This window comes from Stigmatopora nigra, chromosome 17, assembly GCF_051989575.1.
Source record: "Stigmatopora nigra isolate UIUO_SnigA chromosome 17, RoL_Snig_1.1, whole genome shotgun sequence".
NCBI lineage: Eukaryota > Metazoa > Chordata > Actinopteri > Syngnathiformes > Syngnathidae > Stigmatopora > Stigmatopora nigra.
Window position 1 is genome coordinate 6,851,454 of NC_135524.1, and position 17,334 is coordinate 6,868,787.

Genomic DNA, 17,334 nt, shown 5'->3' on the forward strand with positions numbered 1-17,334 from the left:
CACAAAGACGTGTTGTCGAACTTACCTTGAGTGCATCTTGCGTGTCATCCAGGCAGTAGACACGGATGTGGTACTCGGCGGCAGGGCACGAGAGCGGGCCGAAGATGGCCAGCTTGAGGCGCTTGGTAGTGGCGGCGCTAAGCGACTGGCCCACCAGGCAGTAGGTGCCCAGAGTCTCCGTAAGGATGTGGCATGCTTCGTCGTCCATCTGGATGTAGCACGGCGTGGTGAAGTTCTCCTCACCTACCACAACCATGTCCTGCAGCAGAATAGAACATTAAGGCCGGCCTATAGAAATAAGATAGTTGGATGAGGATAACAACCTTTATGTGCAAATTTGCTTTGTTGTGGACACCATATGACACACAACCAATATCATAGCTATACTGCAATGCAGTTTTCACAATCTCATTGTCAGGATTCTTTCTTTACATTTGGTAATGTTTTTGTATAATCTGCCGTGATCTCTGAAAAGGGCTTGCAACTTGCCTTACAATAAAAAAATGGAGATTTGCTGTATTTTGTCACTCTATCTTACCTCCCACGTATTCTGCGGTGACTGGCTCTTGAGCTGGATCAGCCAATCCTGTTGGCCCTCAGAAACCGCACAGTGGTGCATGGTGAGGACCAGGGGCCGTGTCAGCAAGGCGCCTGGGGGGCCGCATGTCACCACGGGGCTCAAAACTGCTTGCCCATCTTCAACTGAAGGCCTGGAGGTCGGGCGGGGGTCGTAGATTAATTCAAGACTCATGTTGAACAACAACAGTCTTTATAATATCTAATGCAAGTTTCTTGTAATAGGATTTGTTTTATACATTGTCATGTGAAAGTTGTAAACTATCATATATATAGAGAGATAAAGATATATAGAGATGCGGATATAAAGATATAGAAAGATATAGATGTAAAGAGCTATAGAGATGTAGATATATGGATACAGATGTAGAGAGATAGAGATATGGATATAGAGATATGCATACAGATATATAGATATGGAAATAGATATAGAGATATGTATATAGAGATATGCATGGATATAGATATAGAGATATGTATATAGAGATATGCATATAGATAGAGATATGCATATAGATATAGAGATATGTATATTGATATAGATAAACATGGATATAGATGTAGAGAGATATAGAGATATGTATATTGATATAGATAAACATGGATATATATATATATATATATATATATATATATATATATATATATATATATATATATATATATATATATATATATATATATATATATATATATATATATATATATATATATATATATATATATATATATATATATATATATATATATATATATATATATATATATATATATATATATATATATATATATATATATATATATATATATATATATATATATATATATATATATATATATATATATATATATATATATATATATATATATATATATATATATATATATATATATATATATAGAGAGAGAGAGAGAGAGAGAGAGAGAGAGAGAGAGAGAGAGAGAGAGATAGAGAGAGAGATAGAGATAGGGAAATATACAGATAGAAATATAGAGAGAGATAAAGATATATATGATGATGTAGAAATTAGTTTCTTGAAGTGCCTTGCATCCTCCAAGCACCTTATATTTTTTCTGTGATATTATAGAACAGTATAAAAGGTGGGAGGAATTAAAATAGTTATTTAAATTTATTTTTTAAAAGCCTACGTGTACCAAAAACGCAACATCTATAGTACGATATCATCGTGACAACTTTTTTTTTCTCTCCTTAATTAGATCGCTACTGTGTCCACCTGCATTCACTAAATAAACACCCACAACGGGAATACACTGAACTCCCACGTGGCACATTAAAAACCCAGGGATTTACCCTTTGCTTTGTCTAAATTTGCCAAGAGAAGCTGTGAGACTTTTCAGATATCAGTTAAAACTTGGGTGTAAGTATGTGAATACGACAACAACACACACCATGCTTATATGTATAGTGTATGCTTGCTAATACTGTGACTCATAAAAATAACTCTAAAAAGCGGAAAGTCTGTTCTGACGCCTGCCCTGCAACTCAGCATCAACTAAAGCACAGTTAAGTGGATGCTTAGTTTAGAGAGTGATGATGCGGCTCTATAAGTACGGACATCAGGTTGTTCAAAGGCTTCAAGCGAAAGATTACCAAGCTTGAAAATGTTAAGTTGGTTAATTCATTTGGGTGGCCACCGGCGAGGGAATTATATTCTTATTTAATGAAAAAACAAAACTAGTTTTTTGTACTTTCATGGCGCAGGTTACCTACCTCAAGGATTCCTTCCTCTGCACGGTCACATACATTTCATAAACACGACCCTGCGGGATGGCTCCTGCCGGGATGAGCAGACTCACACCTGGAATACACAATACACAACCAAATATCATTCATATTATTTTCCAGGGTTAATGAATGACAGATGTCATAAGAACAATGCTCTGTTTTTCATGAAAAGGATGTATAATGTACTTTTGCATGTTCTTGGGATGTGGAAGGAAAACAGAGTACCTGGAGTACCTGAATAAAACCCACGCAAGCCCATGTAGAACATGCAAACTCCATATTAGAAGGTTCGAACTGCAGAATTGTGGAACCAACTTGGACAACGGAGGTGACATTTTATTTGAAAATAACCACTCCACTTGTCATAGGAATCTCAAATTGCTGGGCGCCTGCCTTGTGATTTCAATTTTCCCATCTATTATTGATTTCATTTGAAGTCTTGTCAAAAAGCGTCTCTGAAAGATTTTCTCGTGCGTATAAACACTCGCTGCTTATGTTGGATAACACATTGATTTCACCATGGCCTTGAAGTGACCTTTTCCACGACGACAGAATTTTAAAAAAGTAGAAAAGAGAGAAGAAAACTTCTTCTAACTCGGCAGCCTGAAGGCCAAGTATGAACTCCTACATGTTGTACCTGAGTTGGGGACGATGAGGTGTCCACCTTGCGAGCTGAAGGAACCAATGGCAGTGCAAGAAGGGTCCCTGGACCGCATTAACGTCTGGGCACGGCGACCAATCGTGCTATCGCTGTTTTCCGGAAGGCCGTGCACCAGTTTAGGCGAGAGCTTCGAAGAGAATTCGCCACCCAGGTCGTCCTGTGGCGTCACCAAGCCAGAGGAGTTGTACACCTTGATCTTGAGGTTGGGCAGAGGGTCCAGCAGGGGGGAATTGGTCATGGGGATTTTGTCGGCCGTGTCGTGCAGGGCGTAGACGGGTCCCCGATACAGGGCGGCTGCAGAGGTCAAGTCAGGGGGAGCGGTGAGGAGATCGGCTAGGGTGAGAAGGGAAGAAGAGAAGATAAAAAAAAATGACCTCCAGGAAATAACGCTGCGCCCTCCATTGGCGCCCACCTGCTTATGCCCGCTTGCTTTTTTACTCATCAGGGAAATCAATTTTGCCACGGTGCAACATTACTCAGTGAGAGGCGCTAAAGGCCAGCTGGGATTCATGAAGACCAGATGGCAGCGTTAAGGCTTCACTTAGCCGTCAGCTATGGGATAAATGTTCCTCGTACGGGCAAAAGACGTGACGCTCTGTCGCACACCGTTGTTTGCTTTGATACGTAAGCAAACAAGCAGATGACTCTCTGGTGATATCCTTTTTTAGTTAACGCTGCGTTTTAACAGTTGGGTTTTTATATTCACTGGGAATGAAAAGTTGAAAAAGTGCTATTTTCACTATTACCATGCATTTTTTTAAACTTCCTATGGGAAGTTTAGTCTGTAAAATTGTGTACTTTGTAAAGTTTATTTAAATTAAAAAAATGAATGATAATTTTAGGATTGCATGGTTGGATGAACGGTTGGTTTTGTGTGTGTATTGTTTTAAACCAAAACAGTGCCTTAAGCGGCAGCAAATATGTTAATAAGGAACCTTTAAATGCCCCAAAACTAACAGTAAAAATGTGGAAATGCCCCAAAATCAGCAGGAGCAGGCACATGGAAAATTGCTAAAAACTAACCAGGAATTATCCAAAATTTTCTGCAAGTATATCCTAAAATGGAAGTAAAAAAAATCAAGTGACACAAAATTAACTCATTGCTTGCGTTTGATGATTATAGATTAGAATCCAATTCACTTAAACTGACTGTGGATGCTCATCTTCATGTGCCATTGATGGCACTAGATGTCCAACTCAACAATGGCAGCCAGTAAAGTAACTTTTTCAGCCAAAAATAAACGGGTCCAGCCCACTTGAAATGTAATGGCATTGTGGCCTAAGTTTGACTCCCCTCATTTACAGTATTTTATCTATGAAGAACGCACGTATTTATACACCGATGGGCCATGTAACGCTTTGTCTGACACACTGGAATGAATGAATATGCAGACAAAAATTTCAAGGAAGCACCTTTGCGTGCCGTCTTGATGCTGACGGGTTGAAAACCTCCATTGAGAGCAGACGAGTCCAAGACGCCCGAGTCAAAGTCCCGGTGGTTCTTCCGATATATGAACAGCGCCACCACCACAGAGATGACCAGGCACATGATCACGGCAATGACGATGCCCACGTAGAGGGCCACGTCATCTGTGCTGGGGGCCACTGCAGACAAGACAGGAAAGAAAGAAAAAACGTCAATAATGCTATAAGCAGCTAGGATTTAGATAATTGATGCATGTGCTGGCCAGTTACATCTGTTGGGCAAATGTATAGTGATTTGGTGAGGTCTGGTTAAACTGGCATAAGAAATCAAAATGATTAGCATATTGACAATTAAAACCAGCAACTCAAGAGTCTTATTTCCTTATGTGAAGCTGTTATTCTTAAACACAAGGATTAAGGCAAATGCAGCTTCTTTCCATTTTGCAGCTTTAGATTGTTTGTCACACTTGAGGGTAATGGCGCTTCTTGTGTGTGTGTGTGTGTGTGTGTGTGTGTGTGTGTGTGTGTGTGTGTGTGTGTGTGTGTGTGTGTGTGTGTGTGTGTGTGTGTGTGTGTGTATGTCTCATCGTTTATCTTCAACCTGCACAAGGGACTAAAAATGGAAAAGCTTCTGGCTATAATCTTACATATTTACATATACTATATCTACATGTCCATAAATATGTATATATTCATTAATATGTACTGTCCCTTTTCTTAAATAAATCAAACTCAAACTGAAGAAATTTTTGTGAGTTTCATGCATTGTGACATTACTACATTTTTTTTAGAAAGAATGAAAGAAGCTAAAGCAAAGCAAGCAAGAAAGGGAAAACACCTCAACTCCAAAAATCCATCCCAATGCCCTTTCCAGATTATGTGCACTATAAATTACAAAACATGACCAGTAGATGGAAGCAAACACTATACATCTAAAACCCTACCATGGCCTGCAGAGTGAACAACACTGTCTCTATAATATTCTCGACCCCCCCACCCCAAAAAATACAAAAAAAATAGTACACCAAGTCAATGGATGTGAAACCCAGCATGACTGAGCCAACACAACAATAAGTAAAATCCAGAGGGACGGTGGGAAAGTATAAGGGTTCCTTTCCTCTGCCCCCCTCCCCTTATTTTTTTTTTTCTGAACACAGTAGACCAGGAACTCTGAAGTGTCAAAATAACGGCATCATCATCCTCCCCTGCGTCGGGCCGTTATAATTCCTCCGCCTCGACAGACGGGAACCGACAGCCAAGCGGGGAGTCGAGTGATGAAAGCTAGAGAATGTAATTTCTCTCTCCGAGTTCGCCTGTGGTGATTTAACGTGCGAGCCGTGCATTGATGATAACTTAGCAGCCTGCTAAGTATACGCATTAAAATGTATCACTTAGATGAATACATTCCTTTGAACATGAGCCATTGTCTGTGTGTGGAAAAAAATATAAGGAAGGGAAACGACAGGGACTTATTATTATTATTATTATTATTATGAAGGCATAGACATGCGCATTAACTTCCGGATGAATTAACAGACTGCAGAGGGGCCTGTAACACAATAAGAGATAAAACGCAGAAATACAAGTTTTAAAAAAGCAATTATCATGGTGACTTTGCTCCTACTTGGTTTCCACACCTTTAAAGAAGACATTGAGAATGATGTATTTACACTTTTTAAAGCAGCTCCAATTATTTCTTTTTCCAAGCGTAGCTGATATTAGCTCTCTTTGTCTATTAGTCTTATGCCTGAGAGCCACAGCGGATATAATTACGACCGACATTTTGCAGGGGAAAAACCTTATGCGGCTTAACTCAATAGAGGAAGTTTGCGACGGTCCTCCCATCATTTCTTGGAGTGCTTATAAACATAGATTAGTTTAAAACATTAATATGAGACGCGAGTGTATGTTTGTAGACTTTTTTTTTGGTTAGTGTAATGTCTTAAGGACTATTGCAAACTCTCTTGCAATGTATTTTTAATACAAATAACAAAAAAAACAATTAAAAGAAATATCTGTTTGGATTACCATATTTTCTTGCATCCACGTATAAGACGCACCCTTAAAATTGCCTTAAAATCATTGAATTTTACGATTTGTCTCATATAAGACGGCCCCTGGTTCGCAATTTTCACAAAAAAATAATGATTTTAATAGGAAGTATAAATGTGTTACTTTGAAGGAAAAATTGCAAGAAAAAATTATCAGACATGGGGAATATGTTTCTCTGCATAACAACCCTATCAGTATTCGTACATTTGACAAATCAGACCCTATTTTCAAGTATTACTCTTGTAAACGCAATACAGGATGATTCATTTTTTTAAGCGACAGTTGGCAACCCTAACAGTAGTTCCCCCGGAGCCATAGCATCCCAAAGAATGCAGATTAGAAAAGATTTATCTGGTTAATTTCACTTATTCGGTGTACAAGCACCCTATTGACTGAGCTATTTGTATGATGGCTGTTTGAGATAACTTCCCATATTAAGCCAACTTTAAACAAAGCATGGCAGTGAGGGTGAAGGTTGTTATGTGCTTTCCTGTATTGACTTCTCTACATAAACAACAAGATTTGAAAGAACACAATAAAATGAAAAACTTTGGCAATTGTCAGTGTGAAAAGACTTTAAGTGGTTATATTGATCAAAACATGGGAACATTATGCTGGCTATTTAATTTACATTGTAATTGCTTTAGCAGTGCAGTTGTGTTTACTCCAGTGTTTCCCTAACCATTTTTGGAGCTGTGGCACACTTCTGGCATTGTAAACCACCATTTAAATATCTTCTAATTTTAAACTCTCACCTCTATTTATAATATAAAGTCATTTTCATCAAATTTTGTTATTAACAGGGATCAAAGAAACACAAAAAAGTATTTAAATATCAAATTTTTCACACTGACATCTCTTAATATTGCATAAAAAGCAGTTTTGTGGTCAAACAGACCATGTCGCTAAAAATCGGTACCCGTGAAACTTTAGATTCACTTTGTTAAAATATAAACAAAAAAAATACATTTAAACTTGCAGTATTAGGATATGAATCTTGTAATATGCACTATGGATTTATTGTTTGTAATTTCAATTTTAGGATCAAAATATTACATTTTTTTCTGTCAGAATATTACAATTTATCACTTCTTGGCATGTCATTTTCTACAAGACACCAAACCATTCCTCACATCATAGTGGTTGGGAAAGACTGGTTTACACGCCCACAATAATCAAGTAAAACACGAAAAGGTCAAAGGTCCTACTCCTAATAGATGCTTGGTAATCAACTCCAGACACTAACAGACACAACCTCAAGGCCTCCCCCGCTCAGTTGACAACAACATAAAAGGTTTTTGGTTGTATAAAAGAATGTGAAAAGACAAGACAAGGCAAAGAAAATGAAATAAATAAAAAAGGGAATGAAATAACTCACATGTACTTCCCAATTCAAGCGTGCCTTTAGCCTCAGTTGACTTCTGATATAAGGAACCTTGAGGAAGAGAGGAGGGGGAAATGGGCGGGGGAGTTTTGGAAGGAGTTGGAACATGGCAGGAGAGAGGGATGATGAAAATCTAATTTAAGCCAACTGAAAAACAAACGCAACAAATGAGACAGCAACAAAGTTGTGAGTAGAAGTAATGACGCAGCGTATGCCATCCTTCTTGATCTGGCCCCTCCCTTCCCCAGGATGAGAACAGATGAAGAGAGGCCGAGGGAATACGGTTTGCTAGTAACGTTATCCATCATCTCAAAAGCTCAACCAGAGTAGCCAGGTTAGTACTGAAGAACGATTGGACAGGCGAGGGGAAAGACGTACCACTTACAGAACATTTACCGAATATTTCTGACGACATGTCATTGCTAAAGGTTTTGCAACAATTTCTAATCTTAGGGTTGCCAACCGTCTTTTGTAAAATGGAATCGGCAAGTATTTAGAAACAAAACTTTGCACTTCGTATTGATGGGGAGTGCTTTGTCCCCTATTATAAAGAAAACATGTCTGATTTGTAGAACCAAATGTTGGTAGGGTGTTTTTTTAAGAATATGCAGGCATTATATTCCCTTGCCTCTCCTGCTTATTTATGATAATGACAACACAAAATCCCAGTGATCTCATTGGTCGAGAAATTGTCGCTTGTCATGAAGACAACGAAAGACAACACGAAGCATTTTGGGAAAGACTAGAAAATACAGCACTAAATACATCCCCATTGCGATTTGTTATATTACATATGAGGACCACAAAACTTAATTTGGTGACGGGTGAGACATTATAGCCAAATTTAACTTTGGTCTCACTAACCATATATTTATGGATGAGAGTCGTCAACTAATTTCTCGGTTCATTTTCTGGTGTTAAGCTCGGGTTTCCATGGTAACTGTTATTCATTTCGTTGAACCTAGAAGACCCAGCTTTCCTCTCTGGGGCTATATTTATAAAATTTGAAGACGAAAAAAAGCAAAGATACTCTTGGCGCAGAAAAACAAGCACTGTGCACTATCTAAGCAAAAACGATACTACACGGGACTCAATGGGGGGGCGTCATAAACATAACTCGAAGACTCCCTGTGTAGATGGCTTTGTGAATGCAAAGAAGGTCAAACTACACTATGAGATATTATTCAGTCTAGCAGGAAGCTTCCATAAACAACGACACAAACAATATCCTCTCTATCAGTGAGACAAAGAGCCACAGGCAGACAAGTGGCCAGCAGAAAAAAAATCAATGAGGTGATGGATGAGGACCTCAGGCATAATCACCATATGCAGAGTCTTGTATAAAAAGAGAGCTATCTAGATGACATTAGGTATGATAAGCAGTGGTGCAACATGATTGGTCGCAGAGCAGACGCAGGACGCAAAAAAAAAAAAGGAAAAGAGAAAAGCATTTGAACTAGAATTCCATGATATTCAGATGTTCAAACTATTGACTTTTCAAGGCATGTAAAGGAGAGAAAATATTGCAGAGAATTATGCTACCCAAGAAATGAAGCAGCACAGTCAGAGTGTTAATTATATTCTCCCCGTTCCTGCGTGGCTTTTCTTTGGGTATTTTTCATAGTGCCCTGCCATTGGCTGGCAACCAATTTCGGGCATCCCTCGCCTATTGGCCAAAGTTGGCCGAGATCGGCACCCTTGTGAGGATAAATGTAATGAAAAATAATTGAATAAAGAAATGTGAAGATTGTAGAAATAATGGGAAATAGTGTAGGCATCAACCAGAGTTTTCCAGTGACTTTTGCTTCCTGGTATTTGACAGAAGTCGTGGTCGACCTTGTCATCGTTCGCTCGCTCTCCAAGTCAATGTCAGGAAAATGTCACGTCTAAAAATGAGCGCGCTGGGGAAAAACAACATGGGAAGAGGCCAGGGCAGAGAACTGAGAGAGTGCAAGACGTGTCTGACTCGCTGAGCTGTGAAAGTTAGGTGTCGGAGATTGTGTTTCAGGCCCCATTTACATTGCATGGTTCAAGTGGCACAATTTTATATTTTGTACGCTGATTGATGTATTGCAATACATGGTGGAGAATGGATTTTATTTGACTGATTGATTGAATTTATTCAACAACAGCCACGAAAAAAAGCATATCCGGACATACAGTAAAGTAACATTGCCAAGGATAAACATAATAAACCTGGTTTATTTCCATTTTGGTCCTCTGAGTTTTCCCAATTACATATTTTTGCCTGAGCCAAAGTCATCTGATTTTGAGTACCGATCTGGAGCCTGGGCTATTTGTTATCTTATTAAAAAACAAAACCTTTTCATTTTGATGATGTCCTTGTCCATCTCAACGACTTTCTTGGTCTTGTAATTATTAAAAAATCTTAAAATATCTTTCCACCAAATTCTGATTTTTCTTAAAATGTTGCCTAGCACAAAATGTACTTTTAATTTCTTATTTATTTCCTATACATTAAGATCTTTTCACGCTATTTCGATCGAAGAAAACAAATGTAGGAAATTAAATATGCTTCATTAGATGTACTTTATAATTTACATAAAAATTGCTATATGTGTAAAAGCTACACATGATGTATATGATATACTTTTTAAAAATACAAAGAGCATGTTAATATTTGACTCTTAGCCTAACAGCCAGACATTCTAAAGTAAATTATTTACCGCTTTTTAGCTTTAAATTACAATAAAAGCTTTTTCAAGAGATATAACAACAGAAAATAGGATCAGAAGGAGTTTCTGGTATCAAAAATCACTGGCATACATCAGTTTAGAGAGTAAAATAGGCACTCTGGGTGAGTTTAGATTTCGTAAAACAACTTCCATTCCCTTAATGTCGACTTCCACATAATGGCTTCTCAATTTGAGTGGAAATGGACATTAGCATTGATATAAATGGTTTCACTCTTAGCTTCACATGGAAGAAAAAAAAAATCAATCCTGAACTTGTTTCTGAATCTATAGAAATATACCTTTCTTTCAATCTAACCCTGTGCAGAATTCATGATTAACCATTGAAGTAGTCGCGTGCTACACAAAAACATTTTAGTTGGCGGCAAATGGTAATAAAATTTCATCCATCGGATGTTGTAATTGACTTAAATTTACTTAAATTTCTCTCTAATAGCTTCCAAGTTGGCATCATTATAAAAGCTGTATATAGTCCCGGACCCCAACTACAAAGGGCCCAAAAAAATGTGGCTTACACTATTTTTCACGACATGGTTGATGACCAAGAAAATTGCGGTGGCTTGCGTCATTACTTAAACAGTATTTTATTTCACTTTACAATAACTTTCGGAAATACTTATACTTGGCATTACTTTAATGCTCCCTACTGAATGCAATTAATTAGTTTTATGAATGTGTATTTCCTTCTACACATGAGAAATAGCAAACACAGCTGTATTCGTCAACCAGAAAGTGGTTAAGTGTTTACAAACATGCGGGGAAACTTCATTATTTGTATCGCTATGATTTTTTTTTTCCATGAACAAAGAAAGGATTCAAAGTACACAAATCAGTAGGGAATTTGTGACTGAAATTGTCCTTGTTTGGATGGTAGTTGGCACTATAAACAGTTGTGTTTTGATATATCAATGTGTGAGGTGTGTTTTGAGCGATGAATGCCAACAAGTGGAACGTATTGCTTTCTATAGCAGACGTTTCAGCATGTTTGGAAACAGTTTCAACTGCTCGGCTTTTGCTCAAACAAAAGACGGGGAAAAACTACAAAGAGGTGATCGCCTCAGGAAACAACGTTCCAAGTGCACCAAAAACAAGCTGTCTATTTTTCCTTTTCTTACAGCCTCCACCCAACCACTGCAAAAGCCAATATGGAAAATGCCATGTATGAAAAGGCTTTCAACTCCTGAAGCTGTTGGTGAACTTTGAAATGATTGTGAGTGTAAGCGGGAGTCATTAGGAGAAATAATTGCTTCCTGTCAGAGTTGTGAAACTGCCTGGGCAAACTTATGGCACTTTGCAGCCATGGGTTTTACAGCAGATGTTTTAAAAATAAAAAGGAAACAACCAGAGATTGTTGTTGTTTTAATCAACATATTTTGTTAAGAAAAAAAACTGCAATTTCCGGCTAACCACTTACTCATTAAATACTATGTCATCTTTATGTGCCATTTTTAAACTATGTATACTTACACTTTTGGTGCAATATAATTTGCCACTAAAGAATTGATTACCAGTGATGAAATGTGATGAAAAGCAGCTGGTAAAACATATGAATCCCATCACTATGAAAGTGAGCACAACTCTTGCTCGGAGAGAAATGAACACGGAAACTATAGTTTTGGTCCGTAAAAAAAAAAAAAAACAACCCAGTCATGCTCCACACAAAGTTAGAAGAGAGATTTCAATTAATGTTATGGGTGAAAAGAAATTGAATAAACAAAAGGTGTGGAGAGGAAGAAATGAGAGGATACCGACAGTCAAAATTGTGATACTCACGCTGCATGCAAAGGCCATCCGTGCAGTTCTTGGACAGCAGCACCATGCCTTCACAGTCCTTGCCTCCATTTTTGGGCGCTGGAGCGCCGCATTCTCTCCTTCTCCAGTGGGTGCATTCTGTCCCACAGGTGGACCACTTACTCCACTCTGTCCATAGGCCATCCACTATCACACAACAAACGACACACATGAGGCTATCGGCTGATGGTGTGGCCCAATGAATGTGTGATAATGATGATGATAGGAATGAAGGCAGTTATACCCACATAAAATAGAGGTAGTCTAGGTTTTTCAAAATTTTGTTTACTCATTGTTTGTTGCATTTATGTCGTTTTTCTGTGAATCAACGAAGAAAAATCAGAAATCACTGTACCATGTTTTTCTTTTAAATTTTGCATATACAAACAGACATACATACATACACATGTATTGATTACTTATTTGTCTGTTTGTTGTTATTTCTGCACTTCTTGGAGAAGCTTTAAATCTAATGTTATATTTGTATAATGACTATAAAAGTGTTTGATTCAATATATATGTATTATATAATATAATATATAACACTAATACTCTTTGAAGCAATTACAAAGATGTGAGAAATACACAAAAAAGAATAAATATTAAGCCAATAGGCAAGTAAGAAACTTTCAAAAACATTGTCTATTGTTTTTGATGGGCGAGTGTGGAGGAGGGAAGTATATGGCAAATGACAAAACATGCCAACAAACCCAGGTAAACACAACTTAAAATTATGAATTAAAAAAGGATGAAAAACCTGCAGAATTAAGTTAACTTTAACACTCAAACATCATGTGATCCAAGGCACACAAAAAGCATCATGGAGATGCAATACACTCCAAGGCAATGGGATGCCAGCGGGTTGTTGGTAGAGGGTTGGCAGTCGAGCAAATCTATCATCTTGATTCCAAAATAAACTACAGGATGTTTAATTTTTTTGTGAGATTTGGTGTTTTTTTAACTTGAATTTTAACTTGTATCCTGGAACAAAATTTTCCCATAGAGGTTTTTCGTAACCTGGAATATTTTGTAAGCAGATACCACTGATATCTATGTAGGTATCAAAATGTATTCCCTATGGTCATAGGATTAACCAAACGGTCAAAAACTAAACTATTAACGCAAGATGTAACCCAGTGCAACCATAAAAAATACTACACAAGACGTATACGCCCTGTGATGTGCCAGCAGGCGAGTCACGTCACTTCCATGAAGTTAGTAAGCCCATATGTTGGACGTTTACAACAACCGCATGAAAATCAATTTAAAATAATTTGATTTTATGGCAACTGTAGTTGAGTCTACAGAGGATTATATATATACACTCATGGTGTTCATGGGAAACCATTCATGAGCCCTTGGCTATCCATTTCTATGGTTACTGCTCGTTTAAAACGAGAATCACCACCGCACGTAAATACGTAATATATTAGAAACTAAAATTCAAACATGGTATCACAATAAACAGGTAATACCCTGCAGCTTTAGTCTTGCAGCAAGTCTGACATTTACTTTCATGCATAAACAGATCAAATAAGGACTTAATATAAACAAATGCATTTCTCAGTTTGGCATGGCTATCAAAAAGATTTAAGATAAAATTCCTGCAAATGTCATACTACAACACTACTACTACAGTACACTTTGTGAACACATCTGTATGCTTAACTAATATGAAGAGTCCACACTCTTCATGCTTATGATTCTCATGGAAATATAGCAGTATTTGAAATGTTCAAAATTTCACCAGCAATATTCAACCCTTAACTTAATGCAATGTATACCTTAGTCATCTTTGAACAGCCTTACCTGGACAGAGAGGGTTGCAAGGCAGCTTCTGGATGCTTTGTCCGTCACAAATGGCGCCGCCATTGAGGGGCGTTGGGTTGGTGCAACTGCGTGTTCGTTTCTGGTAGCCTCGACCACAACGGCTGTTGCACACTGACCATTCCGTCCACGTAGACCAGCCGCCATTTACTGAGGTTTGGGGAAAGAAAAAAAAACACATTGAGTAGAACATCTAAAATAAAATGTTCGTGTTAACAATGGGATGTGAATCAAGTCCTATCTACTCTTTGTACGATGACAATATACATTAAACGATTGCACACGAAATCCTGCCACAATTCGATTCAATTCAAGTATGTACAAAATTAAAAGAATGAACTACATTTCATGTGAGGAGGGAAAATGCACCAAGCAATTTTGGTTCATTTTGTTGCAGAATCATTTGACGCATTCTTCATTTTTATTAATTTGATTGGACTTAACTAATCAGTATATCGATTCAGATTGATTGACACAAGTCTGCTACAATGGGCCTTCAATCAATTGATGACATTAAAGTATGTACATATTTAACACAATCAGTTAAATATTCCCTGAAACAATAAATTATATCATGGATGATATTGTTGCTGAAACATTTTAGGCATTCTTAATTCATTCTGATTGGACCAATCGGTATATTGAATCAGATTGTTGAACTGTTACAACCTTAGTGGTGGCCCATTATATAACCAAGCTTACCTTGATGTATTCTGTACATAGATATTAATATCTCAATATGGTGTACAACATTCTTTTTTTTTTTTTTACCATCTCCACTCAAGCTATGGCTTTTTCGTGGGGTGGACAGTAGATTTTCCAGTCACCGATTTCCATTAATGCGTCTCTTTCCTCCTTCATCCGTCTTTGTCAGCCATAAAATCAGGCACACAGCATCAACACATCATGCCACCGATACTCCCAAGCAGCCGCTGACATTTTCACAAAGCTTTCAGACCTCATCTACCAAGCCAGTATTTTTCCATCACACTGGGAAATTATACAAAAGCACACTTTGTCCTTGAAGATTTTTTTGGAGCTTTGGGCATCAGATTAGCTGCCTACGCAACCCAAAGTGCATGAGTGGATATATTTATGCCTTTTTTTGTAGTTATATTATGATTTCCAATGACTTTTTTTACAAGTACATTTACGATTTATATTTTATTGTAAACTGTATACTTTTTTATTATGTATGTTAACCTATCAGAATTGTAGGAACTTTTGGTCGTATAAAATATTTTTTTAATTAAAAAAAATCTCAAAACATTGCAAGTGGATTCACTTTAGTATTTGTATTTACAGGTTTGGGCAAATTTAACAATGGATTATTATATATATATGGATATTATATTATTTACATAATATTACAGAAGGATTTCATTCTTCTTGCTATAGTAGAAAGTATTTTTTTCTAACATGACTTGCCTCCTTGGATATACTCCTTTGTAGTGACTATTGGAATCCTCCAAATGTTATGTATTATCTTTTGTTTTGACATCACACACAGCGTTCTTCAGCTACTCCGCTCTTTGCATTACTTTCACACGTGACAACGTTTGGAAAGCGTGTGCGGCGTGAAATTTTGTAAACGAGGAGCCGTGGTGACACTACAGTGCCTTTACCTATTACAGATAAGCTGACATTAAAGACTTTCCTCGCGTTGGTGACGGGGAATCCTTGCCGAGACGTCAAGCGCATGAGACACGCTTGCTCCAATTCACAGCGTGGGCCCTTGCGTCATTTAGACACCAGACGCATTAGTGCCTTATAAGCTCCTCATTTTCAAAATTGTTTTTGCAATCACTGAGGAATTGCTAAAAATATGATTGTATTTGCCCTCTTAAGGTATGGAGCACGTGGCTCCATTTTCATCATATGCAGGACTGGAGTGCGCTTGATGGAAAAAACATTTACGTTATCAAAAGAGGACACTTGGTGTATCACTTGTGGCGCCTCTGTTAGCCCCGAGCAGCCTTTGGAGTTGAACTTCACAAAAAGAGCTCGGTAACGTCAGTTCTGTTAGCAGACGTGCCAGAAGCAGTGCTTTCAAAAATCACGTTTGGGTTGCAGTCCCTCTAGCTAAATAAAAGCAGAGTACTAATTTAAAATAAGTTAGGAACACGTTTCAAAAAGAGATACAATTTATAATTTTGATTTTTCTTTTTTTTATGCCTCAGAGGGCAGTCTGTTGTTACGGAGATTCGTTTTCAAGTGTAAAATTGTTGAATTTTGAATGACTAGTAAAAAACGCCATCCATTTTATTTTTTTCTCTCTAACCTTGAAATCATATTAATGTCAAGTTAGGTGGTTTGGAAGGTGTTCAAAATACATAATATAGCAGTATTCAAATATATATATTTAAAAAACTTTCAAATTTCCAGCTACTTTTAGAAAACTAACTGTATAAATTGTATTTCTTCCTGTGCATATATGACAATCAGTCATATAAGTCAATACATTTTATAGTTTTTTTGCCAAAGGACCATTAAAAGGCTCTGACTTGAATTTGGTGGCAATAATGTATTGGCTTACTGCACCTTGATTGCAGAATAATTTTACTATTTTATACTACCCTCACAAGAAGGCTAAAGTGTGTACTGAGATAGGAGTGGCTCACCGTAGACGATGACAGTGGCAGTCGTGCTGCGTCGCTTGGCCACGATGTTCTTGGCCACACATGTGTAGTTGGCTGTGTCTGAAAGGCGTGCCTGCTTAATGATCAGATTGTGATCAATGGTGATGTAGAAGTTCCTGTCATCTGCTGGGTCGATCACCTCCTCATTCTTCAGCCACTCCACCTAAATCCGAAAATTTGTAAAAAAGTTTTGCTCAGTGGAGCGCAGGTTTTACGCCGAGATTTAACAACGTAGACTTTCATTCATTAGCAAATTGCCATTCACATCTGCTTAATGGAAAACCGACTTTAACGAAACTCATCTACAAATTTGTTCATGGAGCCAAAATTTCGCATAACCTTCACTCAACCTCTGAACTAGTTTGTGAACTTATTCTTTTTCCAAGTACAACTTGAACAAAGTTCATTCATTAAACCTTTCTGTTCAGAGTTTGTGACAATAATGTGGGGTTTGCTATTTGTGTAACTAATGGAACTAATAAAGGACAATGTTGAAGAAACGTTTACTGACAGCATAT

At 37.5% G+C, this 17,334-nt stretch overlaps 1 protein-coding gene across 4 annotated transcripts in view; it reads right to left on the minus strand.

Moving 5' to 3' along the window:
- Positions 1–17,334, minus strand: part of unc5cb (unc-5 netrin receptor Cb) — a 137,849-nt gene that overhangs the window by 7,132 nt on the left and 113,383 nt on the right. For 3 of the 4 annotated variants that reach the window (XM_077738157.1, XM_077738159.1, XM_077738156.1), the window contains 9 exons: positions 16,799–16,979; positions 14,160–14,327; positions 12,333–12,497; positions 7,840–7,896; positions 4,398–4,589; positions 2,961–3,317; positions 2,309–2,396; positions 539–710; positions 26–259 (listed from right to left, as the gene is read on the minus strand). In XM_077738157.1, coding sequence (XP_077594283.1) covers positions 26–259; positions 539–710; positions 2,309–2,396; positions 2,961–3,317; positions 4,398–4,589; positions 7,840–7,896; positions 12,333–12,497; positions 14,160–14,327; positions 16,799–16,979 — 1,614 coding nt within the window. The remainder of the gene's footprint in view (positions 1–25; positions 260–538; positions 711–2,308; positions 2,397–2,960; positions 3,318–4,397; positions 4,590–7,839; positions 7,897–12,332; positions 12,498–14,159; positions 14,328–16,798; positions 16,980–17,334) is intronic. The other variant, XM_077738160.1, reaches the window with a different exon arrangement.